The sequence below is a fragment of the Podarcis muralis genome, chromosome 2 (assembly GCF_964188315.1).
Source record: "Podarcis muralis chromosome 2, rPodMur119.hap1.1, whole genome shotgun sequence".
Classification (NCBI taxonomy): Eukaryota; Metazoa; Chordata; class Lepidosauria; order Squamata; family Lacertidae; genus Podarcis; species Podarcis muralis.
The window spans coordinates 78,015,468-78,039,562 of record NC_135656.1 but is presented as its reverse complement, the minus strand read 5'-3'; the positions used below and the strand labels follow the sequence as shown (position 1 = coordinate 78,039,562).

Below are 24,095 nucleotides of genomic sequence, written 5' to 3'. Positions count from 1 at the left end.
AGCCTATTAGATAAAATAAAGAAGTAGTTTCATAAATCATAGAAGACCTGAATGTGTGTGAAAGGGTGAAGAGACATATATTCAAAAGTTCAAAGGAGATTGGGGAAGATAACTGCCCAGGTAGGAAAAGTGATCAACGTTTTCCAACATTACACCATTAAGTTGGGTATGTGGTGCTGCAGAGGGGTTGTTTTGTGCTTGTTGGTGCGGCACTTTGGTTTTTTGGATATTGAGCGATAAGCCAAGCTTTCTGTAAGCTTCTGCAAAGATATTTGGGGTGGTTTGGAGGTCGTCCTCTGAGTGTGCACACACTATGTTGTCATCAGCATACTGAAGCTCTATGATGGAAGTTACGGTAACCTTACTCTTTGCTTTCAGCCTACTCAGATTAAGAAGCTTTCAATCTCTTTGATATATGATTTCTACCCCGGTGGAGAGTTTCCCTTCGGCAGTGTGTCGGATCCTGGCAATGAAGATAATAGAGTTGGGGCAATAACACATCCCTGTTTAATGCCTGGTCCCACTGTGAATGGTTCACTTTGAAAGCCATGTAACGGGGGGGGGGGGGGGAGTAGGAATAAATGGGACAGTTCTCAGAATGGAGAGGTACGGGATCAGTATGGGGCCCCTGAGATTGTGGAGAACTCTGAAAGGACCTCTTGAAACGATTAATTAATGGGTAGCAAAATGGCAAATACCCATTCAGTGTAAACAAGTGTGAAGTGATGCTTGTTGGGACAAAATATATTAATTTCACATATATTGTAAGTTCATGGGGTCTAGACTAGCAGGGAGTGTGACCAGGAATGAGAGGTCATGAATAACTCAATGCATATGTAAACCCAGTGTGCAGCAGCTGTGAAAAAGGTGAATCAAAACTTAGACAATAGGTTGGAAGAGATAGCACACGCCACCAGCAACTCGTGGCTCTCTGGAACAACTTTAAAAATAATAGAGAAGAATGCGCTCTATCCAGAGCCATAGCTAGGGGGTGGTGAGGAAGGCCCCCGCTAGGGGCACAGGCAAGGAGGGGGCGCAAAATCTGCTAACAATATTTCCATAAATAAAAATATAAATTATTGCCTCATAAGAAAAGGTTTTAAATAGAGGGTTAACCCGCAAGGTGTGCCCTGCGTATGAGTCTAATAAGAAGTCTATGGAGAAACTACGCGACAAAAAAAAAAGTTGGGCGGCGGGGCGGGGCCACGTGAGAAACGAGCCAGTTGCTCTGGCAATTGCGTCATCGGCGCGCGACGAGGCAGTGGCCGCGGAGAGACATGAGCGGGCTGGGTGTCCTTTTCCGTGCGGCTCGCGCCGCTCTCCCCGCCGGGGTCCGGCAGCTCCGTACCGGCCTCCCTCGGCCTGCATTCGCCAAAGAGCTTTTCCTGGGCACGCTGCGAAAGGTGAGTCCCGTAGCTGCCGCAGCCCGCAGCGCCTCCGAGGCTCCTGCGTGTTTTCTCACAGACTCGGGAGCCTCCCACCCCAGGCACCTCTCCCCAAAAGCCAGTGGGCGCCTGGCACCTTTCCACCCCTGCCGCCCTCCCTGAGGCTGCCAAGAACTGCTGCAGCTGCTGCTGCTTTTCCCTTGGAAAATGCACACTTTCCCCGCCGCCCCACACGCACTGCACCCTCTGGAAATCGCAGCCTGGACTTCAGCACGGCATGTCTTTCAGTACGAAAACTTGCTACTTCAAAGGTTGGGAAAGTTGGACGGGAAGTTTCCTTACCATTAAGGCTTTGCGCTTTCTCCGTTTGTTGATGCTTCTCCCACCCACCAATAAACCTGATTATTCTTAAGCGGGGCTGTAAGCGATCATTGACAATGTCCTCATGTTTAAAAGGAGAGCTGGTGGATTTTTGTGAATGCTTGGTGGGAAGGTTTGGGGTAGGTTATGCTCTGTTAAGCTTTTTTTATATATATAAAGAAGTCTGAACAGAAAATGCATTTTCCACCCTTATGATTTGTAGCACCCAATCTGTGCGACAGCTTCTTAAAGTTGTGGATAAGTATTTCTCTCCCACACCCCTTTAATTGGACTGCAGTATTTTATCATGCGAGACAATACTCTTTTTGAGGTTTTAGGCAGCTAGTGTATGAAACCAGCAAATTATTTTTGGAGCTGCCTGAAGTGGGGGGGGGGGGGACTTATGATAACCACAGTTGGTGGGGTCAGTCTAAAGAACTTCTTATCAAATTCATTTTACTTCAGCCAGCAAACCCAACTATGTAAAGCTAAATAAAAATCTCGGAGCTCCTAGAACATCCTTGGGATTTGGAAGATACATTTCATATAATTAGCCATAATTACTACTATATCTTGGAGCCTCATAACTGAAAGTGAATACATTACACTGCAAATCAAAAATGTATAGAGCATATTCTGCCATATCAATGCTAAGTAATGATTTGGATGTTTTTTCTGGATGTAAAGAGCAAATTCAGAGTGCCTTTTCTTAGCAGTGTTTATGGTTTGTTGAATGGTTTCTATATTTTTGGCAACCACAGCTGTCATCCTGAACATACCTTTAAGCAATATCCATTGACTCCATGGACTTCCAAAACAAACCTGTTTAGCATTGCAGTAAAGGTATGTTTAAAAGCTTAATGGAGAATTGTGGTGCCATTAGAGTGTTGTCTTCACCTTGTTCAGCAGTTTTCCAGCTGGGAAGAGAACAGGTCTTTCTGGATTCCAAAAAAGTGTCTGTATTCATACTACAGCTAAGGTCCTTGTTCCAACATGGGGAAAAGGAAGGCAGGATTTCCTCTGCCTTCATAGCTGCCTGCACAGAACTCCCAAACACTTCAAATTCCCCAAATTTGGAAGACACAAGAACAGTTCATATGGAAACTTGTGGGGAGGGGATAATGCACACAACCACTTTTTAAGATGCTGTGGAGGCGAATTCCAAAATTGTGTCTGAGTGCTGATGTTTACTGACCTGTCATAGTTCTGGGGGTTGAGCATCACAGAAGGAGAAACTGAAGAAAACTCAAATGCACTTCTGAATTGTTGACATAAAGGCCCATAAGCGACCATTCTCCTAATTAAAATGCATGTGTAATGTCTGCAAAGGTTAACTGCCATCTGTCCCCATAAGGAGCAATGTTAAGTCCAGTTTTTGAGGCTTCTCTCTTTTTAAGTTGTTTTAATATAAAAAGAAAAATCCTGTCAAAATCTGTTATTCTAGGAAGATGTTTTCCCATTTCCTGAGATTAGCAATGAAGAATTGGAAGAAATCAACCAATTTGTGGGGCCGGTAGAAAAATTCTTCAATGAAGATGGTAAACTCCTCCCCGCTTCATTAAGTCTTTGTCTGTTAAGGTTTTTCATAACAAACCTTCTGTGAGGTTTTTCTTATAGTGCTAACAAAAAAACACTGAGAAATACATAGTGTTGCTTACCCATATATACTTTCCACATACGAGGAAATCAGCATGTATTTTGAAACAGAGATATTGTACTACTGATTTAAACAGCTACCAAGTATCTTATTTTAAAATATTTTCTTGTCCACTGCTATGTTGTTGAGAATTCTCTGGCTGTAATGGAGGGAGATTATGCACCGCATTATCTTGATGTGATACAGCTGGTTGTGAAAATAATTTGAAAAACCTGCTCAAATTGGGTGGTCTGGCAAAAGTGATCTCTCAACTTTGTTGTTGGATATGTAGCTAGCCCCTCTCTCTCAGTGGAAGAGCAGAAAAAACTGACCTGTGGGAAGCTTAAGTTCTTGCAAGAAAAAAATAATAGACAGCATGCCTTAAACGTCTCATTTGTGGTTGTTGGTATTCACACTGATCTAACTCCATAAATAAGCTTTCACTAAATGAGCTGGCCACACCTGAACTTTCTGTAATCCATTATATAAAATTACTGCATTTCACTGTATTTCAGTGGATTCTAAGAAAATTGACCAAGATGCTAAAATTCCACAAGAAACGCTTAATGAACTGAAGAACCTGGGGCTCTTTGGCATGCAGATTCCAGAGGAATATGGTGAGAAAAAATGTACAGAAAATTGAGACTTTGCTCCTTGTTCTTTTAATATGAGAGAACCCTTGAAATTTTTCTTCTGCTTGCTTTATTAGTGTTACTGGACTTGATACATTATAAGACACACACTCATCCTGCACTTTAAAGCAGGGCAGTACCTGGATGGCTGAACCTCCTGGTATCTTTTCTCTTCCTTGTTGAAGCATTATAGAATTCATAATAAAGCCATCCCTAACTAATTTCTGTGATGGCATGATTTCCTTGCACACTCAAACATATAGTATAAGCATGTTCTAGCAAAGGTATTGCATTACCAACCTTGTTTTTTTAAGATTTATTTTTTCAAAACAAATCATGAATCCTATATGTTGCAAATCTCTGAATGCTATTACTGTGAAGTAAAGTATTTCCATTTGAAGAAAACAGTGTTGTTTTTTTGCCTCTGGTTAGTTAATCATCATAGGCTCTTCTATTTGCTCTTTCTTCTTGCATAATGAAGCAGTGGCTGATAACATCAGCCTAGTCTTATGAGCTGATAACTTAAGTAGCTGATTGCAGGATGTGGGGCTGGCGTCCCCTCAGAAGATTCATGAAATGCATAGTCATAAATACAGTTGGTCTGTACTGCTGCTATATAATGAGAGTGAGTCTTATAAGTACTTTAACAAAACACAACAGAGCAACATGGTGACCATGGTGTTTCTCTGTTGTGACCTTTGCAAGAAATGTGATTCAGTACATTTTATAAATAAATGCTATAGGAAACTCTAACCAGGGATCAGTCCCTTGACTTTTCCTTTATATTTATAAATACCCAGTTTTCTAGTTCAAAGCAGCCAAAGCTGTTATACCTGTGTACACCTGGCAATGTAAGTTAAAGCTGTGTACACCTTGCTATTTCAGTGTTGTGCTTTTATGAACAATCATCAGTTGCTGAAGGCTACCCTGATGCTGACTGGTAGCCCATGTTGGCAACAAGTTTGATATTGTTGCATGTCACCCCAATCGCCGAGCGGTGTGAGATTCCAGGGGTCCGGGTTTCCTTTTGGAAATGAATCACAGTGGAGACTGTAGTGTTTTTATGATATATGGTTTATTTACACAGATATACAACCTGAGCCTGCAATGAAGGGGTTCACAGCATTAACACCCCAAAAGGGTCTTCTTTCTCCCATAGCCACAGCCTTAGATTCAAGCAGAGATCCAACATATCTCTCTCTCTCTCTCTCTCTCTCTCTCTCTCTCTCTCTCTCTCTCCCCCTCCCCTTGCCACTTTGATTCACATCACTGCCCACTCCGTTCTCAGCCCTGGGTTGTTGTTGTTGTTGTTGTTGTTTTTGAGGAGGGAGCTCCACCCATTTGCCATCTTGCACAAAGGCCCTTAATCCCTCATGACATCACCAGGAACCTTGTTTGGCTACTTCCTGAAATTAGAAGCCTTGAACAGCTTTTAACAGTTGCTGGGTCCAGGGATTAGGGAAGTCTGGCACACAGCTTAACACCACAAACTCATAACAGTCAGAAAAGTGCTTTTTATATGGGAAAGTTGCCTTTTCCAACCAGCCCTTCCCAGAGCTTTCCCCCAATTCCCCCCCCCTAAAATTCTAATACTTAAACTAATAGATATTAAGAATTTCAGAGAGCTTTGGAGAAAGGGCTGTAGTTCAGTGGTAGAGCAGGTGCTTTGCATGGAGAAGAATCTAGGTTCATTCTCCAGCATCTCCAGTAGAAACGCCTGCCTGAAACCCTGGAGGGTCACTGCTAGTCAGTGAGGACAGTACTGATCTAGATGGACCATTTGTTACAAGAAAAGTGTTTAAGTAAAATATTGTTTGGTTTGACTAATAATATTTTTCTATAGGTGGCCTTGGTCTTTCGAATACAATGTATGCTCGTTTAGGAGAAATTACTTCTCAGGATGGAGCTATTGCAGTAACCTTGGCAGCTCACCAAGCTATAGGACTGAAGGTAACATTGCCTTTATTATTGGATTTTGATCCTAAGGCACTGCAGTTTTGACATTTCATTGCTAATTGGGCATTTCCCCCCAGCATGTACAAATAATGTCTCTCCTGTCACGGCAGGGAGACGACGAAGAAGTACAAAATAAGATTTATGGCTAAGATACCTTTAAAGCAAAACATTTGTGAAGGATGAGTAATAAAGAACAAGATTGTTAGTTCAATTTTAGAACCATTCAGAGGAGTTTGTGTAAATATATGCTGGAGGTGAAAGTTGTGGAACTACAACAAAAGCAAATAGATAGGCTTAGTTCTGTTGGAATCCCTTTAAGATGAGATCTCTGAAAAATGGATTAACTGTTCTAGCTATTTGGGAAATTCAAGTTTCTGTTAGTGTGAATTTGGTTGTGATAAATAAGTCTGGCTATATAGTGGTCTAGGGTGGCGCTGTGGGTAAAAGCCTCAGCGCCTAGGGCTTGCCGATCGAAAGGTCAGCGGTTCGAATCCCCACGGCGGGGTGCGCTCCCGCTGCTCGGTCCTAGCGCCTGCCAACCTAGCAGTTCGAAAACACCCCCGGGTGCAAGTAGATAAATAGGGACCGCTTACTGGCGGGAAGGTAAACGGCGTTCCGTGTGCTGCGCTGGCTCGCCAGATGCAGCTTTGTCACGCTGGCCACGTGACCCGGAAGTGTCTCCGGACAGCGCTGGCCCCTGGCCTCTTGAGTGAGATGGGCGCACAACCCCAGAGTCTGTCAAGACTGGCCCGTACGGGCAGGGGTACCTTTACCTTTACTAAATAGTGGTCTAAAACATCTATGACCTTCTTTGTGGCCGGCCATGGATGGCCCATCCCCCTCTTACCAAAACTGGTCCCATGCTAACAATTCTGATGGCTAGTCCTCCTCATGTATCTTCCTCCCCACATAAGTTGCATTTGCTGCAGCCCACAAAAAAGCTGAGGGGGGTCTGATTTTCCAGCACCAATCAATGGAGAAATGTGTGATGGGATTGCAAAGATCCCAATGTGCACCTCCCCACTTCTGTCTCTAGTGGGGCAAGGAGGGATAGTGTGCAGCCTACCATCAAATGTGGCCTTCAGGGCCAAAAAGTTCATACACCCCTGTTTTAAACAAATAAACGGCTTGGTTTCAAAAATTAATTAGCAGTCTCTCTCTCTCTCTCTCTCTCTCTCTCTGTGTGTGTGTGTGTGTGTGTGTGTGTAGAGCCAGTGTGGTATAGTGGCTAAGAGCAGTTGACTCGTAAACTGGGGAACCGGGTTCGCGTTTCCGCTCCTCCACATGCAGCTGCTGGGTGACCTTGGGCTAGTCAAACTTCTCTGAAGTCTCTCAGCCTCACTCACCTCACAGAGTGTTTGTTGTGGGGGAGGGAGGGAAAAGAAGATTGTTAACCACTTTGAGACTCCTTAGTGATAAAGGGGGATATCAAATCCAAGCTCTTCTTCTTCTTATGACAGGGAATCCTAATTGCAGGCACTGAAGAACAGAAGAAAAAGTATCTGCCTAAACTGGCTTCTGGGGAGCACATTGCAGCATTTTGTCTGACTGAACCTGGAAGGTAGTATTTTTGCCTTTTTTAAAATGAAAATACTTTGAGAGATGGTGCCGTGAAGCCACTAAGAAATCGAATTAGGAATTGGCAAAACTCTAGTTTAGAATTTCTCTCTCCTTCTGCCATGAATTTACATGATGGCTCTCAAGCCATTCTTGGCTCATGATTTTCATTATGGGATTAACACTGACTTGCTTTACAGGATTCTTGTAAGGATTACAGCAAAAAAGTGTGTGTGAAGTTGTGAAAGGTCTGAAGCACTATATAAATGCTAAGTGTTACTTGAAACAAGATCTGTTTTTGCTTTGTACTGTCATATACAAGCTTGCTTAACTTAATTACATTCGTGGAGCTTGACATCAAATGATCCCCAACTGTGCAGCTGTTGTTTCCAGACGCAATTTAACTGTGTTTAGGAAGTCAGAATGATGGGAATACAGTGGTACCTTGCAAGACGAATGCCTCGCAAGACAAAAAACTCGCTAGACGAAAGGGTTTTTTGTTTTTTGAGCTGCTTCGCAAGACGATTTTCCCTATGGGCTTGCTTCGCAAGACGGAAACGTCTTGCAAGTTTGTTTCCTTTTTCTTAACACCGTTAATACAGTTGTGACTTGACTTTGAGGAGCAACTCATAGTGGTAGCCTTTTTTGAAGTTTTTAAAGACTTTGGTGATTTTTGAAGCTTTTCCAAAGCTTTCCCGACACCCTGCTTCGCAAGACAAATCGCAAGATGACAAAACTCGCGGAACGAATTAATTTCGTCTTGCGAGGCACCACTGTATTTCTATCTTTCAGGTGTAAGGACTACAGAGTCTTGCTCAGTGCACCTGCTAAATTCCCATTTCATCTGTTTATATTTCAGTGGTAGTGATGCTGCATCCATCCAGAGCAGAGCTACTTTGAGTGAAGATGGGAAAAGTTTCATATTAAATGGTTCAAAGGTATTTAGCCAAAGAAATTACTGCTTTTATGTTTTCGGTGTATCGGCTTTGCCAACTATCTTCTTCGTTTCCCTGCCTTATTTACTTGTGTGCAAAGTGAAAGCTGAACAAGATTCATAGGCAATGAAAACTGGCCTAGTTGTGATAATAATTGGATTGCCTTGAACCTTAAGTTAACCTGAAAGTCTTTTTGTTTCCAGCTCTGTGTTGAACCTTAGCTGACAATTCCCAAGTGGACAGATCCAAAATCAAAGGATATATCTTAAAATGGACAGTAATAGTTGTCAAGAAAAGGGTGGCTGTGTCAGCCGATTATATTTTATGAAATCAGTATCATTTCATTCAAAGCAGACCAAACAATACTCATTTCTTTTTTCAATTGCAGATATGGATATCAAATGGTGGTATTGCAGATATCTTTACTGTGTTCGCAAGGACTGAGATCGTTGACAAAGATGGTGCAGTAAAAGACAAAATCACTGCCTTCATTGTAGAAAGAGCTTTCGGTGGAGTCACTCATGGAAAGCCAGAGGATAAACTAGGCATTCGAGGATCTAACAGTAAGAACTAGTAAATGTTGGTTTGGAAAGATTTAGGATTCATATTCCTCTTGGATCAAGAGGAATGCAGATTTTTGTGTCATCTGCATTTTCTTAAGTATCTGGGATAAGCTACATTTTAGTTGTTGACCGGATAAAATGTATGTTTACTGATCATTAAGTATTTGTGGGCGTGGACCTTATGTTGATGCCACTCTGTATATCAAAGATGACATGGGTTCCAAGAAGTTAGAAATCCTCAAATGGACAGGCTCCTCCATGTGGGTAGTAGTACCAGACCCCAAGAGTCTAATTTGGAAATTAGGGACAGACTGTCCCAAAATGCCTAGGGCAGTCTTGAGCTGAAAAACGAAATCAGGAGACATCCACAGGATGGGTGACTTAGATTACCTTCACATAGGGTGTGTAAACATGTGTTACAACTGGTGGTGTGCAGCAGAATATTTTTCTGATGCAAACTGATAATTTTCCTTTGCAAATTTCCCTGTAGTCTAATAAGAATAGGATTCTCCCCTCAAGAAATTTTCCCATTCAGAATTTTTCAGAAAACCAACATCACTGATAACAACAAAGAGGCAAAATGTCTTGACATGCTAAATGATTGTTCTAGAACAGTTGGCCATGGAATTGGCTAGAGGGGAGGAAACCCTAGACTTCTAAAATAGTGCAATAGTAGTTTAATGCTCTGTCTTTCAGCGTGTGAAGTCCATTTTGAAAATACAAAAATTCCTATAGAGAATGTCATTGGAGAAGTTGGAGGGGGATTTAAGGTAAGATGCAGGGAATTACTATTTTCCCTGCCATAAAATTCATCTTCTGTATCACTTTTTAAAATGTATTTTATTGATTTTCAGTTACAAATGAATTGGTTATAAAAAGAGAGAGAAAATATCAGCAATAATAACAACAGGTAGGCGTACAGAGCTATCACAGAAAGGGGGAAATATAACCAAAGCAATAGATAATAATTCACAATTCACAGTACTGTATGGACTTCTGACCTAATTAATTTCTGCTGGAATCAGGGAACTGAAGCCAGTTGGAGGTGGTGTCAGGCTATAATTCAACAGCTCTTTACTCTCCATTGTTTTTGGAGAAATTCTAATGTGCACTGTTATTAGGGTTATTTACAGATCCAAAAAACCCCACAGTGTCCTTGAATGCCCCATGTTAGTTTTACAAGAGGGTTTGTTTATTCAGTTAGTCATGGACTGTTAATAAGGAATGGTGTTTATCCATGCATCAGGTTGAAGCTGTAAAGCTACGAAGAGAGACCTTGCCAGTAGCTTATTTCAGCTTTGTGGCACAGGCTTGCCAGAGCCTAAGCCTCTTTTGGAAGAATCAGGACTAAATTAGCTTTGCGTTTCAGCATTTCTCATGTTTTACCTGTTTTAAGTCGATGTCAAACGAACAGAGGGCAGTGATTGCACAGGGAGGTATCCTTCTAAGATACCATGATATGCTCTATATAGCAGGGGCAGACATCCAGCTAAAAGGCCAGAATTGATGTGGGCAGGGTCCTCGAGTAAAGGGAAACTTTGTTTGTGGAGGAAAGACATTTTAATTATAGTTTCCCTGAACAAGGGTTACTTATATTCACTGTAGGTTGCTATGAATATTCTCAACAGCGGAAGATTTAGCATGGGCAGCGGAGCTGCTGGAATGCTGAAGAAACTGATTGGTAAGACTACACTTGCTGCGTTGCTGGGCAGGATGAATTTCTTAATTAGTTCTACTCCTGAAGAAGATACTTAGATTCTGTGCCGGCCATTTCATTTTTATAAACATTAGGTTCAGTTACTAAATCGTTTCTATAATGTTGACTTGAGATACAATGAAAGCCTGTTGATCCACAGTATTTTCTTTTTTGTAGTAGATACTACATGCTGATTTTAGTGCAACCCCAAGCTCAAGTCTCCCCACAGCCATGAAACTCATTAGGGACCCCTTTGACCTCACTGGGATGCTGAAGATAAAGTCAGTGTTGTGAGGGGAAAGCGTATGCTGCTAAAAAAGCAGTAAATGAAAGCGTGCAAATTTATGCTTGGTTATGTCACCTTTGTTACAACTTTCCAGGCCTTACTAGCCTGCAGAAAGTTTGACTTGCCTGCTTTTTATTCATGAAAGGACCCTGTTATAAATAAAATGCAGTCGAGTAGGGAAAAAAATTAGGGTAGAAGGAAGGCCATTTCCACCATAGGACTTTCTCCACCTCTCCCCCGCCCCGCAACAGCTAGCAGCCTAAGAAGGCTCCCTTTTCCTCCTTTTGTTATTGCTGTGCCCAAGCCAGCTCTAGCACATCTCCCCAGGTGCTACTGCAGCTGCCTTGGACAATGCTTACAGAAAACCTGATTGATTGGGTTGGCAGTGCAGGGATAGCGGGCTGCAATTAACTATCAGGTTCACTCTTCCTAAATGTTACCTATGGGGAATAAGGACCAGTCAGATTTACAATCTGATTTACAATTTACAAGCAACTGTGCTGTGTATATGTTGATGTTTCCATAAGTGAACGCTAAAATATGAAACTGATGAAAATTTGTAAGCATGTGATAGGCACATACCAGGGGAAATGAATTGGTGGCTGCTTCCTGGTGTGTACCACTGTATGTTACAAAAACACATCTCTCCTTTGAATTTTGTAGTGCTTGTGGTGGCAAACACCAGTATATGTATAGCACATATTCACTTGCCATAGAATCTGTATCTGATTGGTCTTTACTGCCCATAGGTGAATACTTAGGAATAGATTATACTCCCTTCCTGCCAAGGCAGGAGTCAGGAACAGGTCAGGAATAACTCACCAAGTGTCAGTGAAGTTAATTCAGGCCTAGTTAGCATAGAAACTCTTCCTGGTAGATCTTGCCCCAGTGAGGCAGTTGCAAGGACTGAAGATCCCCGACTTCCCACAGCTCCCTACGTTGTCTCCTCCTCCTCCTCCAGGTCTTTCCTAAGCAACCTGAGACTTCTTCACTTTGTCTGTCTTTGCTTTGCCCTCTTCATACCTCTGTGGGTTCTGGAAGACTGGGGGCGGGGAGAGCTGGTTGCAGCAAGATGGGGAGACCCCCTGGCTTCTTCAGCAGCCTATCCCAACTCTGCTTCTTGGCCACCCTCTTCTCCAGCCTCTGGTCCTACCTCTGATTCTGGACTGCTCTCTGCCACAGCCTCTTCCTGCTCACTAAACATCTTCAGCTTCTGAAACCGCCTTCTCCCAGTCTACTCCCTCTGACCACTCATTGTTGTCCTACTCCCAGTCCTCTAGCTCTGAGCCTTCTTCCCCTGGGGGTTCCCCAGTTGGTGCCTCCCACCAGTCCTGCATCCAGCCAATCCATGACACTTCCTACTTCCGAATATTCCTACTTTCCCTTAGAAGTGCATTATAAATGCTAATTCCACTTAAGCTGCTGAATTTGTCTGCTTTATTTGGTGTACAGTGTAGCACAAGACAAATTGACCACAGTTTCGGGGCTGATGGTGTTTTACTCGACCCAAGGAAATGTTTTCGCCTGGTAGTAAGAGCTGCTACACCAAGTACAGCATTACAAAATATCTCGATGGGGTGTAACACCGTCAAGGGTAGATGGAATGGCTGTTATCGTTATCTGATGTAGTAGAAGTTGTCCATTTTAATAATTAAAATAATGGTAAAGGGCCTTGTCCCATTCTGAAGATAAATATTTCAGCAACTGTTACATTTTTCAGAAGCAGTCGTAATATTTTGCCGCCTGATTAACTGCCTCTTCCTCTCACTTTTTTTTTAAAGAAATGACAGCAGAGTATGCCTGTACAAGGAAACAGTTTAATAAGAAGCTGAGTGAATTCGGATTAATTCAGGTAACTGAAACACATTAAGGGTTTGAGGAATTCATGAAAGTTTGATCTTTTTAAAAAACTGAATGGAAAGCTTTCCACCTTCTGGAGGGCCAATTTTAAATGATGTAGCCTATGCACTTGGTGAGTCATGAATTTAGAAAGAATAATGTGCCAGTTGCCAAATGTATTAAACTTAATGGGACTAAATGGTGATTAACCTTCTTGATTGCACTGTTGCATATTTGTACTTACCCTTTCTCTGTGATATGTAAGTATGAACAGCATGTCTTTGTTGCCCTTTCTTTCAGGAAAAATTTGCCCTGATGGCTCGGAAGGCATATGTGATGGAAAGCATGGCCTACCTCACTGCAGGAATGATGGACAGGCCAGGGGTCCCAGACTGCTCAGTTGAAGCAGCCATTGTGAAAGTAAGCTTTACTGGAATGCTGAGTTAAAGCTATGGGTATTAGGGCCCCTTTGGGAGGAAGGGTGGGATATAAGCATTTATTAATGTTCAAAGAAAAATAGGTTACTGAGATCCTCAGATTGTGGAAGCCATGTGGATGCTCATATGTAACCTTTCTCCATCTTCATTGTGAGCCTGATCTAGTTAATTGCATGGCAGTTCAATACAAATTATATTAAATCACTCTTGAATGGCATATCGTTGAATGGCAGATCTCTCTGAAGATAGCTCACTGAAGCAAAAGTGTGAGATCAGGAATTTCAAATGTCCCAGGGGGAGAGGCACTGATGGAAGTAGAAAGCCACCAATCAAGAAGGCAATTCTGTGTGCATATGTTCAGTCTCTGGGCTGATTTCAGCGTCCCCTATGAGGTATTATATGTGCTAATAGCAAACTTGGTACTTCCAAGTGCTGCTCCTTATGTATGCAAAACATGACCATCCATGCCTAGATGGTACAGGCAGACTTGAGGGAAACCAAAAAAGATCATTGAGGGTTGAGCATTCTCTCTTGACATGAAATACCATTATGTGTGTGTTGGGGCAGGGTGGTGGTAGAAAGCAGTTGTGGCAGGTGATACAACTGAGTGTTCTGGAAAGAAGGCATGGCTTGCTAGCTGGAACCCTGGACATTTTGCTGCAGGTCCCTACCCTTTTTATATAGCCTCACAAGGGCTCAAAACTGGGTGGTATAAGGTATTTACATTTTCTTCCAGAGAACTTGACATTGGCGCTAACGCTTTTGCATAGCTCCAGCTTGGGCTTCATTTTTTGGTCATGCTACAGTGTGACAGCCGTTGAGGTTGACCAATGAACTGGCTTTTTATATTGCCAAGTTTAGAAATAAAATAACATTATTTAATAATTTCAATGGTTGTTGACAGGTGTTTAGTTCGGAAGGCGCATGGGTTTGTGTGAGTGAAGCTTTACAAATTCTTGGAGGTCTCGGCTACATGAAAGATTTTCCGTATGAACGCTATCTCCGGGATAGCAGGATACTTCTGATTTTTGAGGTAAATATGAGTTCTTCTATAAGTTGCATGCAATCTCAAACCACTAGTATAAAACTAGTTACAAGTAGATGGCATTCTGAGGGCCATCTGAGTGGCTTTGAAGCATTGCCTCAAATAGTCACAGTTCTTTGCATCACTACCTTTATGATATGTGGACTGCCTAGTGATATATTTTAGATAAATGTGGAAAGGAGGATATTCCTATTCTATATGCATTAATGTTAGAAGTAACTGTTTTTAAAATCTGTTTAATGGCACATTATTATTTTTTATACTGATTGCAGTAAATAGAATACAGTTGTACATTGGAAGTCGAATGGAATGCATTCTGGAAGTCCGTTCGACTACCAAAACGTTCGGAAACCAAAGCGCGGCTTCTGATTGGCTGCAGGAAGCTTCTGCAGCCAGTCGGAAGCCCTGTCGGACGTTCGGGTTCCAAAGAACACTCACTTCTAGGCTTGCGCCGTTTGGGAGCCAAAGCGTCCGAGTACGAAGGGATCCAAGGTACGACTGTAGTCCATTACATTGGAAATGTCAGTCTCGGCTGGGTAAATTTTATACATTTGTTGAACTTGTCCTGTAGTAAAGTGCAAAAGGGTTGGACTGATAATGCAGTACAAACGAATTGGGGTGCTGCTCTATGAAGGGGACTGTCAACAGATACCAGAAATAATGAACATACAACAGAAAGGAAATCCCATTACATGATCATGGAATAATCCTGCTTGGAGGCTTCCTGTAGCCATCTGGTTGGCCACTGAGAACAGGCTCCTGGACTAGGTGGGCTTTTGGTCTGAACCTTCATGGCTGCTGTGCCAACAGCAGTATTATCCACCTTTTAAAAATATAAAATAAAAATAAGGGGACTTGTCCTAGCAAGTAGAGTATGTGAGACCGCTCCACCTCACTGGCAATGGAACAATTGTGTGTGTGCTTATGTGTGAGATATAAACCAGTGCTTGCTTTGCCACAGCAGTCGGAGCACGCTATTTGGTGTTGATGTGCCTCACATTTTGAATTGGCGTCTGTGCATTTCCCTCCAGTCATCTAGGCTGACCTGGTCACTTTGGAAACATTCTGCCTTGCTTGTCAGAACAAATATAAGTAAGCCTGCCAAGGGAAATTTCTGTTTAAAATGTGTTTGCTTTTTACAGATTCATTTAGATAAGTAGATAACAGAATGAATAGCGTAAAGTTGGGGGTAACCCTCCCACTGTTGTGTGACTGCAGCTCACGTCAAGCCCAAACAGCATGGTCAGTGGTCAGGGATTATGGGAATTATAGTCCCAACATGGAGGGCACCATGTTGGCTACTGCTGGCATGGAAGATGAGCACTATGCCACACCCAATGGCCAGAAGTTGTTGTCTGGGGCAATTTTCAGAGGACTGGTATATGTGGTGGTGGTGGTGTTGCATGCCAGCAAGTTACTTTGTAAGTTGGCGAAAGTGTGGCAATGTTTAGAAGAGAGAGGTCAGCCTTCTCTTCCATAGCTGAAACATATACTGGGTTCCTGTGACCTTCCACCATAGAACTTCTCTTTCCGTACTGAGCCATCTTCGTTGCCCTCCTGTTTTACTTACTCCAGTTTATATTCTTCCTAAACTGTAGCTTCCAGAACTGGACTTAGTGCTCCAGATGGGGTCTGACTAGTACAGAAAACAGTAGAACTATTGCTTCATTTAGAAACTATGATTCCATTAATGCAGCCAAAGATTGCATTAGCCTCTTCCTCCCTCCTCCCAGTTGCATCACACTGCGGACTTGCTTTTAGGTTGCAATTGGCTACAACCCCAAGTCTTTCCTCCATGTTCTACCGCCAAGTGTCCCTTGTTCTATACCCTGTGTATTTGGTTTATTTGCTTTTGCTTTTATTTACTGCATAAATGCAGAAACTTTGCAATTCTCTCTGTTAAGAACACAAGAGTAGCCCCTGATGGATCAGGCCAATGGCCCATTGAGTCCAGTATCTTGTTCTCACATTAGTGTTTCCGGCCATGGAGGCAGAGCATAGTCATCACGGCTAGTGACCACCAATAGCCTTACGCTACATGAGTTTATGTATTCCTCTTTTTAAACGACTCAGATTGTTGCCCATCACTACCTCCTGTGCAAATGAATTTGTCGTCCACAAGTTTTAGTGTTGGGAAAGAGAAAGAAAAACGTTTCTCTATCCGCCACTTTCTCCATGCCATGAATGATTTTATGAATTTTGATCATGTTACCTCTTAGCCGTTATCTGAACTAAAAAATTCCCATATGCTACAGACTTTCCTCAAAGGGGAATTGCTCCATCCCCTGTATCATTTTGGTTGCCTTTTTCAACTAAGCAATATCCCTTTTAGGTGAGGTGACTAGAATTGTACAAAGTATTCTAAATGCAGTTGCACCATAGATTTGCATAATGGCATTGTGATGTCGGCAGTTTTATGGAATGGAAGGTGCCTTTTTCACAGCTGCTGTGCACACCGGGCCAATATCTTGGTTAAGCTATCCACTGTGACCCCAGGGTCTCATTTCTGGGCAGTCACTGCTCATTCAGATCCCATAAGTGTGTTAAGATTAAGAAATTGATAATTTTTTGCCCTGACTTTCATCACTTTGCATTTGTTTACATTGAATTGCGTTTGCCGTTTTACCACCTATTCAGTCAGTTTGGAGAGGATCTTTTGAAGCTCTTCACAATCTTTTGTTTTGTTTTGTTTTAACCACCCCAAATTGTTGAGTATCATCAGCAAGCTTGCCCATCTCACTGCTCACCTCTAACACTTGATCATTTATGAACAAGTGGAAAAGCACAGGTCCCAACACCAAGCCTTGAGGGACTCCACTGAATTTCATTTTCTTAGTCTTGACCTAGTTATCCTTTCTATCATGATGGTTTTGAATTTTATCCCTGTCTTCTAAAGTGTTTTAGTTTTTCTCCCAGTTTGTCACCTGCAAATTTGATTCCTTCCAGTCCTTTATCAAAGTTATTGATAAAAATGTTGAAGGGCATCAGGCCCAAGACAAAACCATGTGTCCCCCAACTCAAAACCTTTCTCCAGTGGTGGACCTAGATATAAGACTATACTGGTTTACATAGAAGTATTTTTCATTAAATAAGGTGAAAGAATGCTCTAAAGTAAGTTGATAATACATTCTGATTTGGAGACGGCTAGCACCTCGGCTCATTCTTTACTCTCTGCTACAGCAGTAAGGTGAACCTGCAGATTCTCCTATTGTTGATGATCCACTTTAAAAGGTCATTTTTTGCCATTCACATATCTAGTTCTGAATGCTAGTAAGCTCCACTTGCTGCCAAAGAGTGATCCATAAAGAATGGTGTTTATAATTAAAACAAAGTATGCAACATTTATGCATTTAATTTAGCATCCCCAGTCAATGTATGCAGTGATTTTAATTAGCTTGTTGTTTAGCCATCTGTTCATTCTGAAAGCTTTAATTGCTAAGCAGCACCTGCTTAAAAGCGCAGCGACTACTCTTAGTCCATCAGCATTTTTTTATCTTTTTAAAATCAAGCACTTCTAAAATGTAGGTGCTTTGCTTTCAGCTGTGCAGATGTCGGATTTTTCTTTCAGCCTCCAAAGAGAGCGGTGTAACACTTCAGGCTCACTTTTCTGCATGTAAATTGCAATTCATGATACGCATTACTGAGAGAGGAGCCTGTTCTTGAAACTTTTCAAAACTACAGTTTTCATCTTGTTTGCTAAATAGTTTTGAGCATTTGTTGTAACTAGTTTGTAAACTTTACAAAGGCCATTACATCAAATGGAATTTAGCTAATGTTCAGGAGCTGAAAGGTTTTTCCCCACCTCAGCTTAATACTGGTCAGTGTGGCTAGGAAGCCTCAAGGGCCTGGTGTGGTGCTATTAAGGCTATTTCTGTTACTACGTACAAGGTGCAAAGGCTTACAGAATGTGTTTTGTGGGAGGAGTTTGCAGTGCTGTGCAAGCTAGCCCTATTCCTGATGTCTCCAACATATACACACTCTGCTGTTCATGCATTTGGTGTGCGTGAGAAGTGGCCATACACACATACCAGAGCATGCAGATTTTGGTTCAGTCAGGAACCTTCTTCACATGAAAGTACTCTATGTGTGTACATTGGTATTGGTGTAGAGCCCTTTATTGGGTGTCCAAGGTGCAAACCTTTCCAGCCCTATGTTCCTCCTGTAGTCCTTAAAATTTTGGGGCTGGTGGATGATGACTTTATTAAAGCTTTCAGGTGAATTAACAGTGCAGCTATAGAGATATTCCTAGAATTTTATAATGACAATGGAATTTTCATTCTTGAAGATAAAATAAATATGCCTCCACCTTAAGCTTTAATAGGAAACTTACACTTGCATATAGAAAAAAAGAAAGGTATCTGTCTGGCAAATCCATGTTTAAGTAGCCTAAAAGAATCTCTTTTTTTCCTTTCTGTTTCAGGGAACAAATGAAGTTCTGCGAATGTATATTGCTTTGACAGGCATGCAGTATGCCGGCAAGATCTTAACTGAGAAAATAAAGTATGTGCTTTTTTTCCAAATAGCCATTTTTGATAAATGATTACTGACTACAGATTGAAAAGTTGTAAAGGGGAACAGCATAGAAAGGGGGGTAGCAAGATGAAATTTTATTGAACGTTTCAACATGAGCAGAAATAAGGCATTTCTTTATTTAAAATGCCGATACAGTGGTACCTCGGGTTAAGTACTTAATTCGTTCCGGAGGTCTGTTCTTAACCTGAAACTGTTCTTAACCTGAAGCACCACTTTAGCTAATAGGGCCTCCTGCTGCCACCACGCCGCCAGAGCACGATTTCTGTTCTCATCCTGAAGCAAAGTTCTTAACCCGAGGTACTATTTCTGGGTTAGCGGAGTCTGTAACCTGAAGCGTATGTAACCCAAGGTACCACTGTATATTGTGTAGATCTTAACTGTGCTTTTAAAAACCAAAACACTGAGGTTATTTTAGTATGTTCTCATCTCTCATTTACTATGTGGTGATGATACCTACTTAAACTTTATTAAAAACGCTTCCGAATTGGTGTTTGGTCAGTTAATCACTGCTGCTCTGTGAACTCCATTCATTTCAATGGGTGAGGGAGTATGCAAGCTACATTTAAAATCAAGGCAAGTTAGTTATTCTGCAGTCTTTCAGGCTGTTGGTCATACTTTGATGGCTATCACTAATCACATCATTGGTAGCTGTTAATGTAGCTCTTTCCACTCCCTGTAGTACACAGCATCAGAAAATTACAAAGAAAAAAAAGCATAATTTTTAGGGGGGAAATATTTAGAAGTTCAGCTACTGTCTCTGGGGCGGATGGGGAATTGACTTGTTGGGGAATGAAGTGATATTGGATAAATGGCCTAGTACTAAGGCAGCCTATGTATCTAATCTCACAGGGAAATCAAGAAAGGAAACGTAGGTCTGGCATTGAACGTGTTTGTGAACAAGTTCCGTGACAGCATGGGCCGAACAGTAGACTTAGGATTAGTTGGTCAAGATGGAGTGGTGCATCCTAGTCTAGAGGTAAGTACTCAGTGCAGATGCTGTAACACTTTCAGCCGTGCTTGGAAAATTTGCTTGTGTTGCATTATAAAAGAGGGGTTTCTTTAGGCTTCTTGGTCCTGGTCCAGTGTCAAATCCTTTCCGTGTAGAAACATAGGAAACGACCTTGTAAGATGTCGGACTACTGATCCATTGAGCTCAGTACAGAGTATGTTGACTGGTTCTTTAGGGTTTCACACAACACTCTTTACCAGCTGTGTACATGCATGTGCAGAAAGCTGAACTTGGAATCTTCTGCATGAAAAGCGTGTGGAGTACCAGAGAGTTATGACTCATCACACACAACTGCTCTCAGAAATGCTAGTGTGAGCTGCACTGTATTGCTGTGCAGCCAGCTCACAATACTGCATTTGTGTGGGATTGTATACCTACACCTATACATGGAGAAATTTTACACTGCGGTCCTTTTTTGAGTTTTATTCATGTAGCCCAAATAACTGCTTAAACTTTGAAAGTATCAGTATTCACTAAATCAAAACAAAACTTTTTGGATTTCATGGCTTAAGGAAAACCTGAAGCAAGCCCTGTGAGAACCCAAGTGGAATGCCATTTAGGTTGCTCTGTTAAACTGTACCTTGCAATGCCCCTGTTGCCTCGGTCACGCTTCCTTCTGACGCACTATGCACTAATCCTTATTATGCACACTATAATCTGTAACGGCATGGGACTTAGTATGGAAAACAATTTGGATCTTTCAAATGCTGTGATTGGGAAAGGGTACAAGGGGAAGTATCCAATGTTGTATAAGTGGACTTTCCCTTGGATACAGCTCAAGGGTTCCAGAAATTAGGGCTGAACTGGCTGCAATTCTAAAGCTGATAATGCACATGTGAAATGCTTGCCTTGCCAACTCTCCCAGTTGTTGAACCTGTATGTACAAGTGTGTGTACATGCATCTTCAGTGCCAGTTAAATAATACAAAGAACTGCCTCTTGGAAAAGGCTTTGACACTTTGCGTTCGTCTTCCTTCCAAAGAATGCCAAATTCATTATCTAACGCCTATTTTTGTTTGTGCTCTCTTTCTCTTTTAGAAAATCACCATAAAGCACAGTGTGGGCATTTTTGTTTTGTTCAGTCTCCCTGAATTAGTTCAGTCATGGCGCTAATTCATTAAACCACTATCAGGTGGAATCTGAATATTTAGGACTGAACTTGACTGCCCATCTTACGGTGTGAATTCTAGTATATAATGTAATCTGGGGTAAATTACCAAGTCATTTGTTGGACTCGGCAACTGGGAGCTCCAAAGTGAAACCCCGTTCCTCAAGGAGTACCAGCTGGCTCCACGGTTGCAACACATTTAAAGATTGTGTGTGCATATATTATTTATACATAGAGGGAATGATTAATGAATTGTTTGTGCAGAATTGACAAGTCTAAACCTGTAGTGCACTAAATATATATTTTTTCCTTGCAGGAAAGTGCCAAGAAACTTGAACAAAATATATATTATTTTGGTGTTGCTGTAGAAGGCTTGTTGAGAAGATTTGGCAAGGTAGCTAGAACTTTCTAATGGATAATTAAACCAAAGTTGTTTTCTTTCTTTCTTCTCTGCCCTTCCTTCCTTAGAGCCTAATCAAAGTGAGTGTTTGAAACCAAACTCATTTCTAGCCTAGAAATTGTCTTCAAGATGTATACTGAGGAGCTGTCAGGGAAGATAAATATTTAAAGATCATGTAGAAGCAGATGAAATGCACTGTGAGTATCTTTTCTTCCCCCAGCAACCTGAAAGACACTCTGCAGGTTCTGAGACTGTCTAAATAAAAAGGCACAGTCAAATGCTTTGATTTAGTACAGAGCTTTCCAAACTTTTCACGTTGGTGACACACTTTTTAGACATGCATCATTTCTTGACACAGTAATTCAGTCTTACTAGCAAACCAGGTTAAACTTTCCAGCCCCAGGAGGAGCACGGGGAGCGTTTGCGCAAGTCGTGACACACAAGAGTTTGGAAAACTGTTTTAGTACATGTGTGAATACTGCCAACTGAGGGCAGCTGTCTTCATCTGTTGAAACATGTTTTAGATTGATCAGGCAGTTCAGGATAAATCACTAAACTATTTGTGTGTTCTTTGTTTGGCATTAGACTATTGTGGATGAGCAGATGGTTCTCAAAAGGGTAGCAGACATCCTCATCAATCTCTACGCAATGACAGCAGTTCTTTCCAGAGCTAGCCGATCAATCAGTATTGGTTTGCGCAATCATGATCATGAGGTGAGTACCTAGAGGTTTTACGCAATTTTAATTAATGTTGTAATCATGAATTAAAATCAGTATTAAGCAGACTGGTCAAGAAGGGGGAAAAACAGAATTGCTTTTGAGAGTATTATGATACTTTTGGATTCTGACAAGGGATATTTTGGACTTGCAATTATAGTTTCTTATGTCTGAAAATGTATTTTGTGTCAAAAGGAACCTGGAAAACCCTCACCAGATTATTTCTATTCTTGTGCTCCAGGGGAAAAAAATTTTTGGCAGAGTAAATACATGGTGATGCCATTGGCTTTTTAGAAACCATTAGATGTATTCATGATGAAATGTCCATTTTCAAAGCTATTGGGTACATCCACTGTGTTGTGTCAAAGGGTGAGGACAAATAAGGCAGGTTTTACTAGCAGGCCCTGTTTCTAAGTCTTCTGGGTGCTAGGGCTAAGCAATGTCAGCTTTTCAACTTTGCAATGTATCACCAGCCAAACATGGTGATACATCACAATGTTGAAACAGAGGGGGTGCAACACAGACCGTTAGGAGAGGGGGGGAAGGATGAATGCCGCCTCCCCACTTTGCATCGCTCACTAGCCTCTCCAGCGCCACAGTCCTTTCCTTTCAGGGCAGCCGATTTCCCCTCTTGACTCCTGTCTGATTTTAAGCACCCTTCACCCATCCACCCAATCTCAAGGCTGGGGCCACCTGTTCCTGCCACCAGGCTCGGAGGTGGTTTCACTTGCAGTATACTGCCGGTTGAAGCTGCCTTTGCACTCTGGCCCTCATCAGTACATCGCCCAAGCCTACTGGGTGCAGCAGGAGATAGAATGTTGTTAGCCTTCTAGTCTGAACCACCCTGCCAATGTAAGTACCTAGGCACGCTCTGTAAACTGCTGGGCCATGTGTATTTCAACATATTTCACAACAGCCAGGTATCAAACAAGTTTTGTATAGCATAAAGCTCTTTAGAAAGTCTGCAATCATGATCAGGTTCCAGCTATTCTGGTGCCCATGGTAGAAAAGTCCCTTTTGTTAACTTCAGCCATTCAGCTCTGGGGCAGCCGTTACTGTGAAAAAACAGAGGGAGGAGAAAGGATTATTAACGTCTACTTAAAGTCTTTTGCTGAGTAAGTATGTAGAACAGAAGCTGGGTGGTTTTTATTTCCATGAATTTATAATACAGAAATAAACGATAGTACATGGAGTTGAATTCCAGTGGTCTATTTTAAAGACAGGCCTATTTTCCAATTTGCTAATGATTTAACTGACTTCCTAGGTGCTGCTTACAAATATTTTCTGCACTGAAGCTGGCTTCCAGAATAATTATGCTCTGGCAGAATTAGAAAAAAGTAAGTGTTGCACTCGAGTCAAATGTTAACATCTTATATTGCCCACCTTGATACCAAATAAAAACTTGCTTTTAGCAAAGGCACAGGAAACCCAGTCAGTACTCCTGCCACAGTTTGTTCATAGGCTACAGCTTCAGTTTGTGCTAAGAATCTAGATGCCAAGGCAAGCCTCGATAGTCCCATGGTTTGCTTGTTCCTATAATTAGTGATAATGTGGCAGATGCTGCTAGTAGCTCAACAGCTTGTGTTTAGTGTCTTGGATCTTAAAAAGTCTGTTGCTCTCATTTAGATGTGACGCTAAAGGAATTGTTACTTCCGTTTCCATTATTCCTAGATGCTCCTGAAAACATGGATGACAGCATTAAAAAAGTGGCAAAGCAGGTGCTGGAAAAGAGAGCATATATCTGTTCCCATCCACTGGAAAGAACATTTTGAAAATTAGGAAATGGTGACCGACCTGCTGTGGAGCAAGATGCTCTGCGGCGCAAGTGAACTTTGGGGCAGAATGTGCAACTGGCAACTTGCTAACAAACCATATTATTTTCCTCAACGGATGTGTTGGTTTTATAAAATAAAACGTCTTTGATTTTATGTACCTGAATGAACGTGAAAATCCCAAGACAAAATCCAGGCATATGGCTTAAGGAGAAGTGCACAATCAACCT

At 41.8% G+C, this 24,095-nt stretch overlaps 2 protein-coding genes across 6 annotated transcripts in view; one reads left to right on the top strand and one right to left on the bottom strand.

Moving 5' to 3' along the window:
- The first annotated feature begins 1,246 nt into the window (after positions 1–1,246).
- Positions 1,247–24,021, top strand: ACAD9 (acyl-CoA dehydrogenase family member 9). Of its 3 annotated transcripts, none has more exons than XM_028718955.2 (18): positions 1,247–1,403; positions 3,190–3,283; positions 3,897–3,998; positions 5,857–5,963; positions 7,430–7,530; positions 8,386–8,464; positions 8,850–9,024; positions 9,721–9,794; positions 10,630–10,705; positions 12,788–12,858; positions 13,146–13,265; positions 14,187–14,315; positions 18,748–18,827; positions 19,710–19,836; positions 21,293–21,370; positions 21,962–22,090; positions 23,358–23,430; positions 23,765–24,021. In XM_028718955.2, the coding sequence occupies exons 1-18, from the start codon at positions 1,278–1,280 to the stop codon at positions 23,863–23,865; spliced, it is 1,842 nt and encodes a 613-aa protein (XP_028574788.2). In that variant the 5' UTR covers positions 1,247–1,277; the 3' UTR covers positions 23,866–24,021. The 3 variants fall into 3 exon arrangements, with proteins under 3 accessions (XP_028574788.2, XP_028574791.2, XP_028574789.2); XM_028718956.2 differs by lacking the exon at positions 1,247–1,403 and adding an exon at positions 2,507–2,588; XM_028718958.2 differs by lacking the exon at positions 3,190–3,283.
- CFAP92 (cilia and flagella associated protein 92 (putative)) overlaps positions 22,102–24,095 on the bottom strand; it is a 55,748-nt gene continuing 53,754 nt past the window's right edge. For all 3 annotated transcript variants that reach the window (XM_077924853.1, XM_077924854.1, XM_077924855.1), the window contains one exon: positions 22,102–23,148. In XM_077924853.1, coding sequence (XP_077780979.1) covers positions 23,120–23,148 — 29 coding nt within the window. In that variant the 3' untranslated portion in view covers positions 22,102–23,119. The remainder of the gene's footprint in view (positions 23,149–24,095) is intronic.

Coding starts and splice junctions, on each gene's coding strand:
- ACAD9 (XM_028718955.2), top strand. CDS start 1,278: ATGAGCGGGCTGGGTGTCCTTTTCCGTGCGGCTCGCGCCGCTCTCCCC. Junction 9,025..9,720: donor AGGCATTCGAGGATCTAACA/GTAAGAACTAGT, acceptor TCTGTCTTTCAG/CGTGTGAAGTCCATTTTGAA. Junction 22,091..23,357: donor TGCGCAATCATGATCATGAG/GTGAGTACCTAG, acceptor CTGACTTCCTAG/GTGCTGCTTACAAATATTTT.